At 54.8% G+C, this 11,126-nt stretch overlaps 2 protein-coding genes across 2 annotated transcripts in view; both read left to right on the top strand.

Annotated features, from left to right (window-relative positions):
• The window catches only part of CDC34 (cell division cycle 34), an 11,498-nt gene extending 7,499 nt beyond the window's left edge, over positions 1–3,999 (top strand). Inside the window, exons 2-6 of the mRNA XM_010844654.1 lie at positions 250–416; positions 510–607; positions 1,298–1,432; positions 2,378–2,494; positions 3,061–3,999. Of these exons, the coding sequence (XP_010842956.1) occupies positions 250–416; positions 510–607; positions 1,298–1,432; positions 2,378–2,494; positions 3,061–3,268 (725 nt within the window). The 3' untranslated portion in view covers positions 3,269–3,999. The remainder of the gene's footprint in view (positions 1–249; positions 417–509; positions 608–1,297; positions 1,433–2,377; positions 2,495–3,060) is intronic.
• Positions 4,000–6,319: 2,320 nt separating this feature from the next.
• GZMM (granzyme M (lymphocyte met-ase 1)) overlaps positions 6,320–11,126 on the top strand; it is a 5,694-nt gene continuing 887 nt past the window's right edge. The window contains exons 1-4 of the mRNA XM_010844608.1: positions 6,320–6,405; positions 9,756–9,918; positions 10,663–10,798; positions 10,956–11,124. Of these exons, the coding sequence (XP_010842910.1) occupies positions 6,366–6,405; positions 9,756–9,918; positions 10,663–10,798; positions 10,956–11,124 (508 nt within the window). The 5' untranslated portion in view covers positions 6,320–6,365. The remainder of the gene's footprint in view (positions 6,406–9,755; positions 9,919–10,662; positions 10,799–10,955; positions 11,125–11,126) is intronic.

The following is an 11,126-nucleotide window of genomic DNA, read 5'->3' as shown; positions in this document are numbered from 1 at the left end:
GCAGAGGGCCCGGCGCTGACTCATCTCCACCCCCAGTGCCTGCCTAGTGAACACGCATCTATTTTAATCCTCCCCACGAGCTGGAGACTGAGGCTGGGCGCCCAGCATGGTGCTCAGGTAGCCAGCCCCGGGCTCTGGTCCCACCACAGGCCTTGGAGCTGCTCCCCAGGGCTGCCCACACCTGGCAACAAGGCAGGAACCAGGGTCGGCTTGGCTCAGGTGACTCCATGAACACCCCAGGCCCGTGAGGGGCGCCAGAGGCAGGCGGGTCCCAGGCCAACTGCTGTGGGTGGCCTGACTCACTGAGCCCCCTGCTCTCCCCCCACCAGGCACGCCTCAAGTTCCCCATCGACTACCCTTACTCCCCTCCCGCCTTTCGGTTCCTGACCAAGATGTGGCACCCCAACATCTACGAGGTGAGCATGCCCTTGGGCCATGTGAGGGTAGGGGGGCATGGGGACACGAGCCATGTGGGTGCTGACCCTTCCCTTCCCCCCCATATCTCACAGACTGGGGACGTTTGCATCTCTATTCTCCACCCTCCGGTGGATGACCCCCAGAGCGGGGAGCTGCCCTCGGAGCGGTGGAACCCCACGCAGAATGTCAGGTGAGGGCATCAGACAGGCCCGCCCTGGGGGGTGGACACGGGGCGAGCGCAACTTCCTGTCCTTGCACACACACGCCCTGTCTCTGCCAGCCTTTCCCCCATCTTTTGCCACCCACTACCCCACCCACCTTTGGTAACATTCTCAGGGAATCCTGGACTTCCCTTGTGGCTCAGCTGTAAAGAATCCGCCTGCAGTGCAGGAGACCTGGGTTCAGTCCCTGGGTTGGGAAGATCCCCTGGAGACCGGAAAGGCTACCCACTCCAGTATTCTGATCTGGAGAATTCCATGGACTGTATAGTCCATGGGGTTGCGAAGAGTCAGACACGGCGACTTTCACTTTTCGGGGAATCCTGTCTGCCTACCCCAGGGGTCCCCCCTCTTTCCTTGAGCCCCAGAGAACGCAGTCCCCTTTGTCCTGCGGGCTACGCTCACCCTGCCTTACACCCAGCGCCCTTCATTCAGCCCAGGTCTGAGCGTGGGTGGCCTGGGGAAACCATTTTGCAGGAGGAACACCCTGGGGAGGGGACAAGCCTGCTTCACCTGAGCAAAGGTGGTCCTGGCCTTGGCTGCCCACCCCACGTCCTATCCCAGGAGCTAGGCATGCGGCAGAGGATGAGGGGTCAGGGTGGGAGGCTCCCAGGCAGTACTCTGGGCCATGGATTCCCCCACGCCGACTCCTGCTCCTCCAGGACCATCCTCCTGAGTGTCATCTCCCTCCTCAACGAACCCAACACCTTCTCGCCAGCCAACGTGGACGCCTCTGTGATGTACAGGAAGTGGAAAGAGAGCAAAGGCAAGGACCGCGAGTACACGGACATCATCCGGTGAGCGGCCCAGGGGTCTGGGCCCTCCTCCTCCTGCCAGAAAGGCCAGGATTTTTCTCTCATGAAGCGTGTGGTCCACGTATGTACCGTCACATGTGGACATGCTGTGTGTGTTGTGGGGCATGTGTGTGTGTCTCGTGTGTGTGGTGTGAGGGCATGTACCTCACATGGAGTTAACACACCCTGCTGTCTGCCAGGATTCAGCAGGGTCTTGCCACCTTCCCTGGTTTTGTAACTAGAAGGGCAGTGATTCCCGACCCCTGCTCTGCCCTGTGTGAAGACCCTGCACACTGGGGCGTGATCATGTGCGCTTGGCCCTTGGCTTTTCCCCACGGGTCTCCTCAGGAGTGGGTTCTCCATGTGTGACCAGGCCCAAGCTGTGCAAGGTGGTCTGTTTTCTCACCTCATGAAAGTGAGTCTCACTGGCGCTGCAGTTCTGAGACTTGGAATCATTTTCTAAAGGCAGCAAAGCCGGGTGGGATCAGCGTGTTTAGGAAAGGTCTTCTTTTAAGGAAAGTCATTTTTTCCTGGCTGTGAAAGCAGTGCATCTGTCAGGAGTTGGCCAGGGGAGCGCTCTCATTACCCTGGCCTCCTGTTCTCTCCCCTGTGAGCAGGGTACATGACCTGGCGGGAGAGTCTATACAAAACTCCCCTGAGTGCCGGCCGTGCCAACAGCACCCCTGGGCCTGCACATTCCACCTGGTTGTGTCTGCTGTGTCCTGTGAGCTGGTCTGTGATCACTGCTCTTTCTCACTTGTTCTCCTGGGACTTGTGACTTATGTCACGACAAACTTAACTCTTTCATAAGTCTCTTCTGAGGAGGTTTTTGGTCTGTTCTTTGTGTCTTAGAAAAGCAAGTAGGTCAGACGCGTGTTTCCATGACGACCTAGTCTCTTCCCCCACCCCCAGCATTTACCCTGAGAAATGAGTCCTTGTTCTCACCAGCACCCACACTCACCTGCTGTGTCGCTGTGCCTGCGGAGCTGTAGAGACCTGTGCCTGTGGGCCAGCCTCGCGACCTCACGGCGAGAGCTCAAGAGAGCCCAGCGGCACCGTCGGAAGGTGGGACCCCAGGGGCAGCAGGTGCAGTCAGAGCCCCAGTGGGGAAGCACATGCAGAAGACGTGATGCCAGTCATGGCAAGATACTCAAGTGAAGAGAGGGGAGGACTTGGGACCCGGCCTGGCGGCAGTGTGCTGAGCATCTGCCGGGGGCACCGCCCTGTGGCCGGCCTTCCCCTGCGGTGCTGAGCAATTCCCCCGCCTACAGAGCCGGCCCAGCACCCTGGCTGCTCCCACTTCACCCAGCTTTTTCCTCAGCAGCTGGGATCTGTGTTTCTCTTCCTGATGAGCTGACACCTTCCTGGTTCAGAACCCACGCTCCGCCTCTTCCTTAGCCCATGGTCACCCCATTCTGTGCACATGTGTGTGCGTGTGCACCTGTGTGTGAGCAGAAACCCCTGGGTTTCTGGGGCACACATGGGCTGTCCCTTGAGGGATCTGGCTCCGTCTGTTCTGGGCGCCCCCTGGTGCTGGTGTCACCCCTGGGTGCCCTGCACTGTTCCACAGGAGCGCCTGCGCGGGTCTGGGGCCACCGACCACAGCAAGGCTGACCTGTGTCTCTCCGCAGAAAGCAGGTCCTGGGGACCAAGGTGGATGCAGAGCGGGATGGCGTGAAGGTACCCACCACACTGGCTGAGTACTGTGTGAAGACCAAGGCCCCAGTGCCGGACGAGGGCTCCGACCTCTTCTATGACGACTACTACGAGGATGGCGAGGCTGAGGCTGACAGCTGCTTCGGGGACGATGAGGATGACTCAGGCACCGAAGAGTCCTGACACTACATCCCTGCGAATAAACTTACAAATTTTACCTCAGCCGCCCGACTGTCTGCTGCCGCCACTACCTCCGGGCGCCGCGTGGCCCGGCGCCGTCCACCCCATCTCCGCCTCCAGGGAGGCCGCCGGGCTCGCGTCCCTGGGCACTGCGTGGGCCAGACGCTGCTCAGGGACCCTAGCCTGCCTGCCCCGCCTGCAGGCCAGAGACTCAGGGTCCCGGCTTGTGAGTGGACGGATTGACTTGGGGTCACCTCTTCTCTTTGCTTTGGTTTGTTTGGAATTTAAATAAAGCAACTTTATGAGAAGCCCAAGGACCAACCTCTCCTTGGCCCCAAGGTCGGTGGGACCCAGGCAAGGGCACAGGCTCTAGTGACGGGCATGTGATCCACAACGGGAGACTTCAGCCGCCCCTCTGAGCCTGGAAGCTCCCGGGGCCTCCTGTTGGGTCGTCTGACTAGGGGGAGGGGCCACAGGGACCTGGGCTCTGGGCAGGAAGGGCCCCGGGGGCACACTTGGGGCTGAGAGGCCCTGGGGGTACTGAGCTCCAGCTCCCGGGCAGTGTCCTCCATGCTGGTGGTGTCCAGGGCTGTGTGTCCTTTGAACCCAGTAGGCGCTGGTGCCCAGGCCGTAGGAGCCACCAGCCAGTGTGGAGACCCCAGAGCCCGCAGCCAAGGCCTCCAGCCAGGCTTTGTCACTGCCCATTTTGTAAATAAAAGTTTTATTGGAACAAAGACATACTCATTTCTTCACCCACATTTAGCTGCTTTTGAGCTGCAGCTTTAAAGCTTGAGTGATGGTAACACAGCCTCTGTGTCAGAAGTCAGAAACACTTCCTGGTCGTTTATAGGCGCGTCTGCAACCTGCCATAACCCTCAGGCCTGGGGGTCCAGCCCTTCTGCTCCTGGGACCCGTTCCCCCTGCCCCTAGGCTTTCGCTGCCATGTAATGACGGGCCCAGACTCAGCATTCACCCTGCTTCACACTTGGCTTGTGTAGGTTGGGGGTTCACCCTCCACCACTGAGGTGACCAGAGCCTTGGGGCCTGGAGAATAAGAGCCCAGCGTCAGAACAGTTTCTGCCACCTGAGTGACCTGGCACTGCCACCTCTGCACAGGACAAGCAGGGGCAGGTATGAGCCCGGAAGCAAAGGGAAGGGACATGGGCTGCCCTCCAGAGAGTGAGGCTTGTGGCTTGGATCCACACAACTGACCAAGGCCTAGGAGTCCTATCCTTCTAACCGGGGCCTCATCTCAAGCTTGGGTCTGCCTTGTGGACTTCAGGTAAACATGTAATGGGATACATGGAATAAGTGTAATCCCATGTAATGTCTGGGACTTAATTGTACCAGAAAGTTACTTGTGTATCTGAAACTCAAATATAAGCTGTTGCCCAGTTTTTTTTACCTGGTAAATCTGATGAACAACCCCCTCTCCCAGCCCCAAACACTAACGAAACCTGATTCCTGGGGTCATTAGGATTAAACAAGGTTGGACATAAGAACACACTATAAATACCCATTTCTCTTAAACCTAACTCTGGCCTCACACCCTCCTATGCGGAAATGGCTCCAGAGCCTTGTGTGCCAGACGCCACTGAAGGAGAGGTGGACAGTAGGCCCCTGCTGCAGAGCCAGTACTGGGATGAGCCTGTCTGCCTCTGTGACCCATTTTTCAGCCAAGTCATATTTATTTATCACGACCCTTTCAGTATCACAGGAGAGGAAAACCCAATTCACACCGACTCAAGTGTGACTTCCATGACTGGCGGGCAGGGGTTTCAGGCATAGCACTGGCTCCAGCCCAGACTCTTGTCACTCCCCAACCTGTGGGCAGCAGAAGAGCAGCTCCAAAAATGTCCATTCCCCGACCCCCGGCATCTGTGTCTTTAGACTGGAAGGGCAGGAAATGATTCTCTGGAGCCCCAGAGGAACCCACATGTGGATGTTTGCCCCACGAGAGAGTAAATGCATGTGGTTTCAGGCACTGAGTATGTGGTCAGCTTCCTCATTTTCAGGCAGAAGCCTCTCACCCTGGTCCCACCAGGGTGATACCAGGCTGGTATCTTTCCAAGTACAGCAGCATGAAGGCTGTTTCTGGAAAGTTCCAGAAGAAAAATGGGCCCTCGTCTTCACTGAGTGGGTGCAGGGTTTAAATTGGTCCTCTGCCCACAACCAATCTCTATGGCCAGAGGGTATAGGGAATGCTCTGATTGGCTGGTCTGGGTCCCATGGTGTTGAGGGCTGCAAGGAGAAGGGTGAACTGAAGGAGGGAGGACCCAGATGAGCCTGGCTAGGACCCTTAGACTTGCAGGAGCCCCAGGGTGCTCATAACAAATGAGTTTCATACCATCTTTATTCATAACAGCCAAAATCTAAAAGACCCCAGATATCCATGGACAGATGGAGGGATAAACACACAGATGATGGATAAATACAATGTGGTCCCTCCACAAGCTGGAATATTATTCTGCCTTTAGAAAGAAAGATTCTGACACCTGCTACACCATGTATGAACCTTGAGAACATAATACTCAGAGAAACCAGATCCAGAAGGACACACACTGATTCCACTCACAGGAGGTCCCTAGAGGAGTCAGATCCAGAGACAGGAAGTATTTGGTGGGGCCACGGGCTGGGGGTGGGGCTGGGGAGTCTGTTTCATGAGGACAGAGCTTCAGTTTGGGAAGATGACGTTCTGGAGATGATGGTGAGGGTGATCCCATGACAATGTGAACGTACCTAATGCCATAAGCTGTGCATTTAAATACAGTTAGGATGCTGCATTTATGGTGTGCATATTTTGCCACAATGAGACAACAGGGCAAGGAAATGATGGAGCTGAAACCACACAACACCACGGCTGAGCTGGGAGGTGCAACATGACGGGGTATTAGATGCTCAATAGGGATTCCTGTAAATTTTTCAGATGTGATCATGGTGACGGGGTTTTGTCTCCAAAGAGTGCATATCTTTCAGAAACACCTGGGGGTGATGTGGAATCATCCGCAGCTGTGAATGTCACCTCCCTCCCCCACAGGAAGGGTGGGTGTGAACTGTGCTGGGGCTCGGGGCCAGAACCGTGGAGGCCCCCAGATCCAAGATGCTGCTCCTGCTGGTGGTCCTGGAAGCCCTGTGGGCAGGTGAGCGAGGTGGGGACACTGAGGCTGGAGCTGCGGCACCCAGGGTCCATGGCGAGGGGCAGGGCAGGGGGGTGAAGAAACAGACTGGATACAATTTCCCTGTCCCCAGACAGGACTCACTGAAAAAACGTCAGTGGCCCCCAGAGCACGAGATGGCTGTCCATGAAACAGCCTCGAAAAGAGCTTGTGGGGAAAGCAAAGAGCAAAGGGCGGAGGACGCCCGTCGTCCTGAGGGTTTCTCTTCTGAGCCCGTTCCCCTTCCCCAGATGAAATATTTCTGGAAGGAGGCTCCAGAGCAGGAAGCGGGGCGGCAGGGAGGGAGCTTCACTTTCCTCCAACAATATTTTTTTTTTTAATTTAAAGTGGAGTGGGGGACTTCTCTGTTGGTCCCCTAGTTGGGACTCTAAGCTTCCATTGCAGGGGACATGGGTTTGATCCCTGGTCAGAGAAATAAGATCCTGAAAGCTATCATTCAGGATGGCCAAAATTTTTAAATTAAAAAAAAAAGGAATAAATTAGAAGTTTCGAATTAACAGATACATAAAGGGCTTCCCAGGTGGCTCAGCGGTAAAGAATTTGCCTCCCAATGCAGGAGACACAAGAGATGAGGGTTTGATCCTTGAGTCGGGAAGATCCCCCTGAGAAAAACTGGCAATCCACTCCAGTATTCTTGCCTGAGAAATCCCATGGACAGAGGAGCCGTGGGGGCTATATAGTTCATGGGGTCACAAAGAGTCAGACGTGACTTAGTGACTAAATAACTACAAGTATATATAAAACATACAGCAAGGTTCTACTGTTTGGCACAGGGAACTATACCTAATATCCTGTAATAACCTAAAATTGAAAAAGAACCTGAAAAAGAATATAAATGTGAGTGTTAGTCACTCAGTCATGTCCAGCTCTTCACAACCCCGTAGACTGTAGCCCGCCAGGCTCTTCTGTCCATGAGATTCTCCAGGCAAGAATCCTGGAGTGGATTGCCATGCCCTCCTTCAGGGGATCTTCCAGACCCAGGGATGAATATATATATAATATACATGTATATGTATATAACTGAATAATATATATATATTTTATATATATATATATATTTGCTATACACCTGAAACTAACACATGGTAAATCAACTATACATCAGTCTTTTAAAAAGTGAAAAAAAGAAAAAGCAACCATTAAAGAAAAAAAAAGGTGTGAAGTGGGTTGCTAACAGTTCGGGGCTTCTTCCTGGGGTGATGGGACTTGCTGTTGGGGAAGATTTTGGTTTCACAGCTTGGGTGACCGAGGGTCTGTCAGTTTCATCTCCATATGGCTGTCATGACTTCTTCTGAGTGAGGCCTGAGGGTGAGGGCAAGGCTTGGCAGATGTGAGGTTCTTTTCCTTTCTTGAATTAAAAAGAATAATGTGTTTATTTTGGCTGCACCGAATCTTTGGTGGCACGCAAGATCATCAATCTTTGTTGCAGCAAGCAGGATCTTTAGTTTTGACATGTGAATTCTTAGTCACTGAATGTGGGATCTAGTTCCCTCACCAGGGACCAAACCCACGCCCCCTGCACTGGAAGTACAGAGTCCTAGCCTCGGGACCACCAGGGAAGCCCCCCCATTTTTTTCCTTCTGACTTCTTTCCACTTTCACAGAGAAATCAGGAGAGTCCTGCAGACAACTTTCCTTTTCTCCTAATCCCTCGGTGGTAAACATTTTGCCTCCATTGCTTTATCATCCCCCCCAACCTACCCCACCCCTTGGTGTGTATACAAAATACAAATATGTGTTTATCATTATTTTCCTGAACCATTTGAGAATGAGATTTAGATGCACTGCCCCTCACCCCTAAACGCTTTGGCATGTATGTGTGTGTGTGCGTGTGCATATGTGTGCGTGTGCGTATGTGTGTCCGTGTGCTTATGTGTGTGTGTTGGGGGTGGGGGGCGGGTTATGTGTGTGTGCTGGGAACAGGCCATCCTGTCACAGGATGGATTCTCAGCATCCTTCCCCTCAGCTCACCTACAGACCTCACTCCAGTTGTCCACACGGTGTCCTCAGTGAGCAGGATCTAGTCGTCCTGCTGTTCTCGGTCCCCTGTGCTCTGGTAGCATCTCCATCTCCCCCAAGTCCTCCGACCGCGGCCCTGGGCTGAGTCCCCAGGCTGGGCTCGGATGATGCATTTTCCGGAGGAACCACGGAGGGGCGCTGTATTCGCCCCTTCATGGTGGATCCCACCAGGCCTCTCCAGGGTGAGGTCGCGCATGTGCGCCTGGTTGTTGTCTTGAGAGGCGGCCGTGGGGCTCTGGTGGAGCTGGATTCGCAGCATGTGGGACAGGTGCAGGCTGTTTGCTCCCCAGCAGCACCCAGGAAGTGCAGAGAAGGAAACCACAGCCCCACGAGCGAGGCAGCCTTCACACGACCGCCCCGCTAGGAGGGACGGAGCTGGAATTTCAGCCCCAGCTGGCTACCTCCCCAGATTGTATACACTTGTTCATAAATGGCACCTGGGAGCATGAGATGCAGACTGGGTGGGATGGTGGGCATCCCACCATGCTGGCCCACCATCACTGTGATCAACTGGTGACCCAGCAGGATAGGGGTTCCCACCACCCACCCATCATCCTTTCTCCCTTCCTTCTTTCCTTTCTTCCATTCCATGCATGCATCCATCCATCTGTTATCCATCCATCCTCATCCATCATCCATCCATCAACAGCAGGGAGACCTGAGTGCTGGAGGGGATGGGGGCAAGTGTGAAGGAAGCAGGGTCAGCTGAGGTGTGTCTTGTGGGTCATGAGGAGTTTGGATGTTTAACGCATGAAGGAGGGACTTCCCTGGTGGCCCAGGAGTTAGGAGTCATGTTTCCACTGCAGGGGCCATGGGTTTGACCCCTAGCCAGGGAGCTAAGATCCCACATGCCATGCAGCACGGCCAAAATTTTTAAAAACAGATTTTAAAAATTAAATCATGATGGGGAATCACAGGTAGATTTTTTTAAGCTAATTTACATTAAAATGCTTTTTATCAATCATTTTTAATTCACAATTTTCCAAAAAATTTCTGGCCACATCCCAGGGCATGTGGGATCCAATCCTTGTCCCTGCATTGGAAAACTGGTAAGTCCCCATGATTGGTTTTAAAACAATTTTTATGGCAGCTTTATTGAGATGTCATTCACATACTATGCAATTTACCCAGTTAAAGGGTACAAGTCAGAGAATTTTAGCGCATTTGGAGTTGTGCAACTATCACCATAGTCTAATTCCAGAACATTCCATCCAGGGCCTTGGAGCTGGAGTCAGAGTGTCAAGGCAGGGGTGGGGCACCCAGTCCTAACCTGGCCTTTTCTCTCCCTCTCCCCAGGAGGCAACACCTTCGAGACCCACATCATCGGGGGTCGAGACGCTGTCCCCCACTCACGCCCATACATGGTCTCGCTGCAGAAGTCGTCTGGCTTACACCAATGTGGTGGGGTGCTCCTGCACCAAAATTGGGTGTTGACAGCTGCCCACTGCCTGACCCAGCCGTGAGTGACCCAGCCCCACCCCATCACACCAGATGTCCCCAGACCTATCCTGGTTTCCCCATTCCCACCAGGAGGTGGGTCTGGAGAGATTTAAGTCAACTGTAGTGTTGTGAGGGGGTCCCCTTCCCCTCTGCAGTGATTGCTGAGGCAATAGTACATCACAGCAACCTTATTTGTGTATGTGACATTAGGCTGCGAGGATTCCTGGGGGCAGCTTATTTGCTATAAAAAAGAACCTTCCAAATGGACAGAGGTGGGTCTCTTGTGACACCCAGGAGTGTGTCTCCCACCTGTGGCCACAGGGACAGAGCTGGCCTATGAGGGTGGCAGGGCCAACACAGAGAGGAACCTGGGTGCATGACGCCATTGTGAAACCACCAGGTAAAGCCATCCCAGAGCTGTCCTACCTCTGGACTGGCCAGTAACAAAGACCGCAGATCAAACCCAGAGAAGTAATCAAAGGGGGTCTGTTTATTCAAGTAACTGAAAACATGGAAAAGAGACAGCCTTCAGGCATGGCCGGACAGGAGTCTGGGGTGAGGCGGGAGCAGGGAAGGCTTCCTGGAGGAGGCAGGGAGAAGACCAGACTGGGCAGGGGAAGGACTGCAGAAAGAAGCCGGGTGAGGGGGTGCAGTACTGTGAGTGCCCCTGGGCCAGAGCCTGGGAGGGCTGGGGCTCACACCCAGGCCTGCCGCCCCCCACAAATCCTGCAGCACCCCCACACCCCAACCCTGCCGCCCCCAGGACGCAGCAGCTGAGGCTTGTGCTGGGGCTTCATGTGCTGGGAGAGATCAGCCCTATCTACCGCATCAGGAAGGTGGTCTGGCACCCCGAATACAAGCCAGTCCCTCATCTGGAGAATGACCTCGCGCTGCTAAAGGTGCTGCCAGTGGGAGGAATGGTAGTTCCAGGTCCCCTCCCCCTGGCTCCCCTCCCCTACTGTCCCCTTCCCCAGACTCACCTTCCCACTGCCCCTCCCGCTGTGCTCTCCCCCAGCATCCCCTCACCTACTCACCTGCCTCTTCCTGTCCCTATAGCTGGACGGGAAGGTGAAGCCCAGCAGGACCATCCAGCCCCTGGCGTTGCCCCGAGGGCGCCAGGTGGTGGCCACAGGCACCCGGTGCAGCCTGGCCGGCTGGGGCCTGACCCACCAGCCTGGGAACCTGGCCAGGGTGCTGCAGGAGCTGGACGTGCATGTGTTGGACACC

The sequence above is a fragment of the Bison bison genome, unplaced genomic scaffold (assembly GCF_000754665.1).
Source record: "Bison bison bison isolate TAMUID 2011002044 unplaced genomic scaffold, Bison_UMD1.0 scf7180017864203, whole genome shotgun sequence".
NCBI lineage: Eukaryota > Metazoa > Chordata > Mammalia > Artiodactyla > Bovidae > Bison > Bison bison.
The sequence above is the reverse complement of the archived record's forward strand: the minus strand, read 5'-3'. Positions and strand labels throughout refer to the sequence as shown.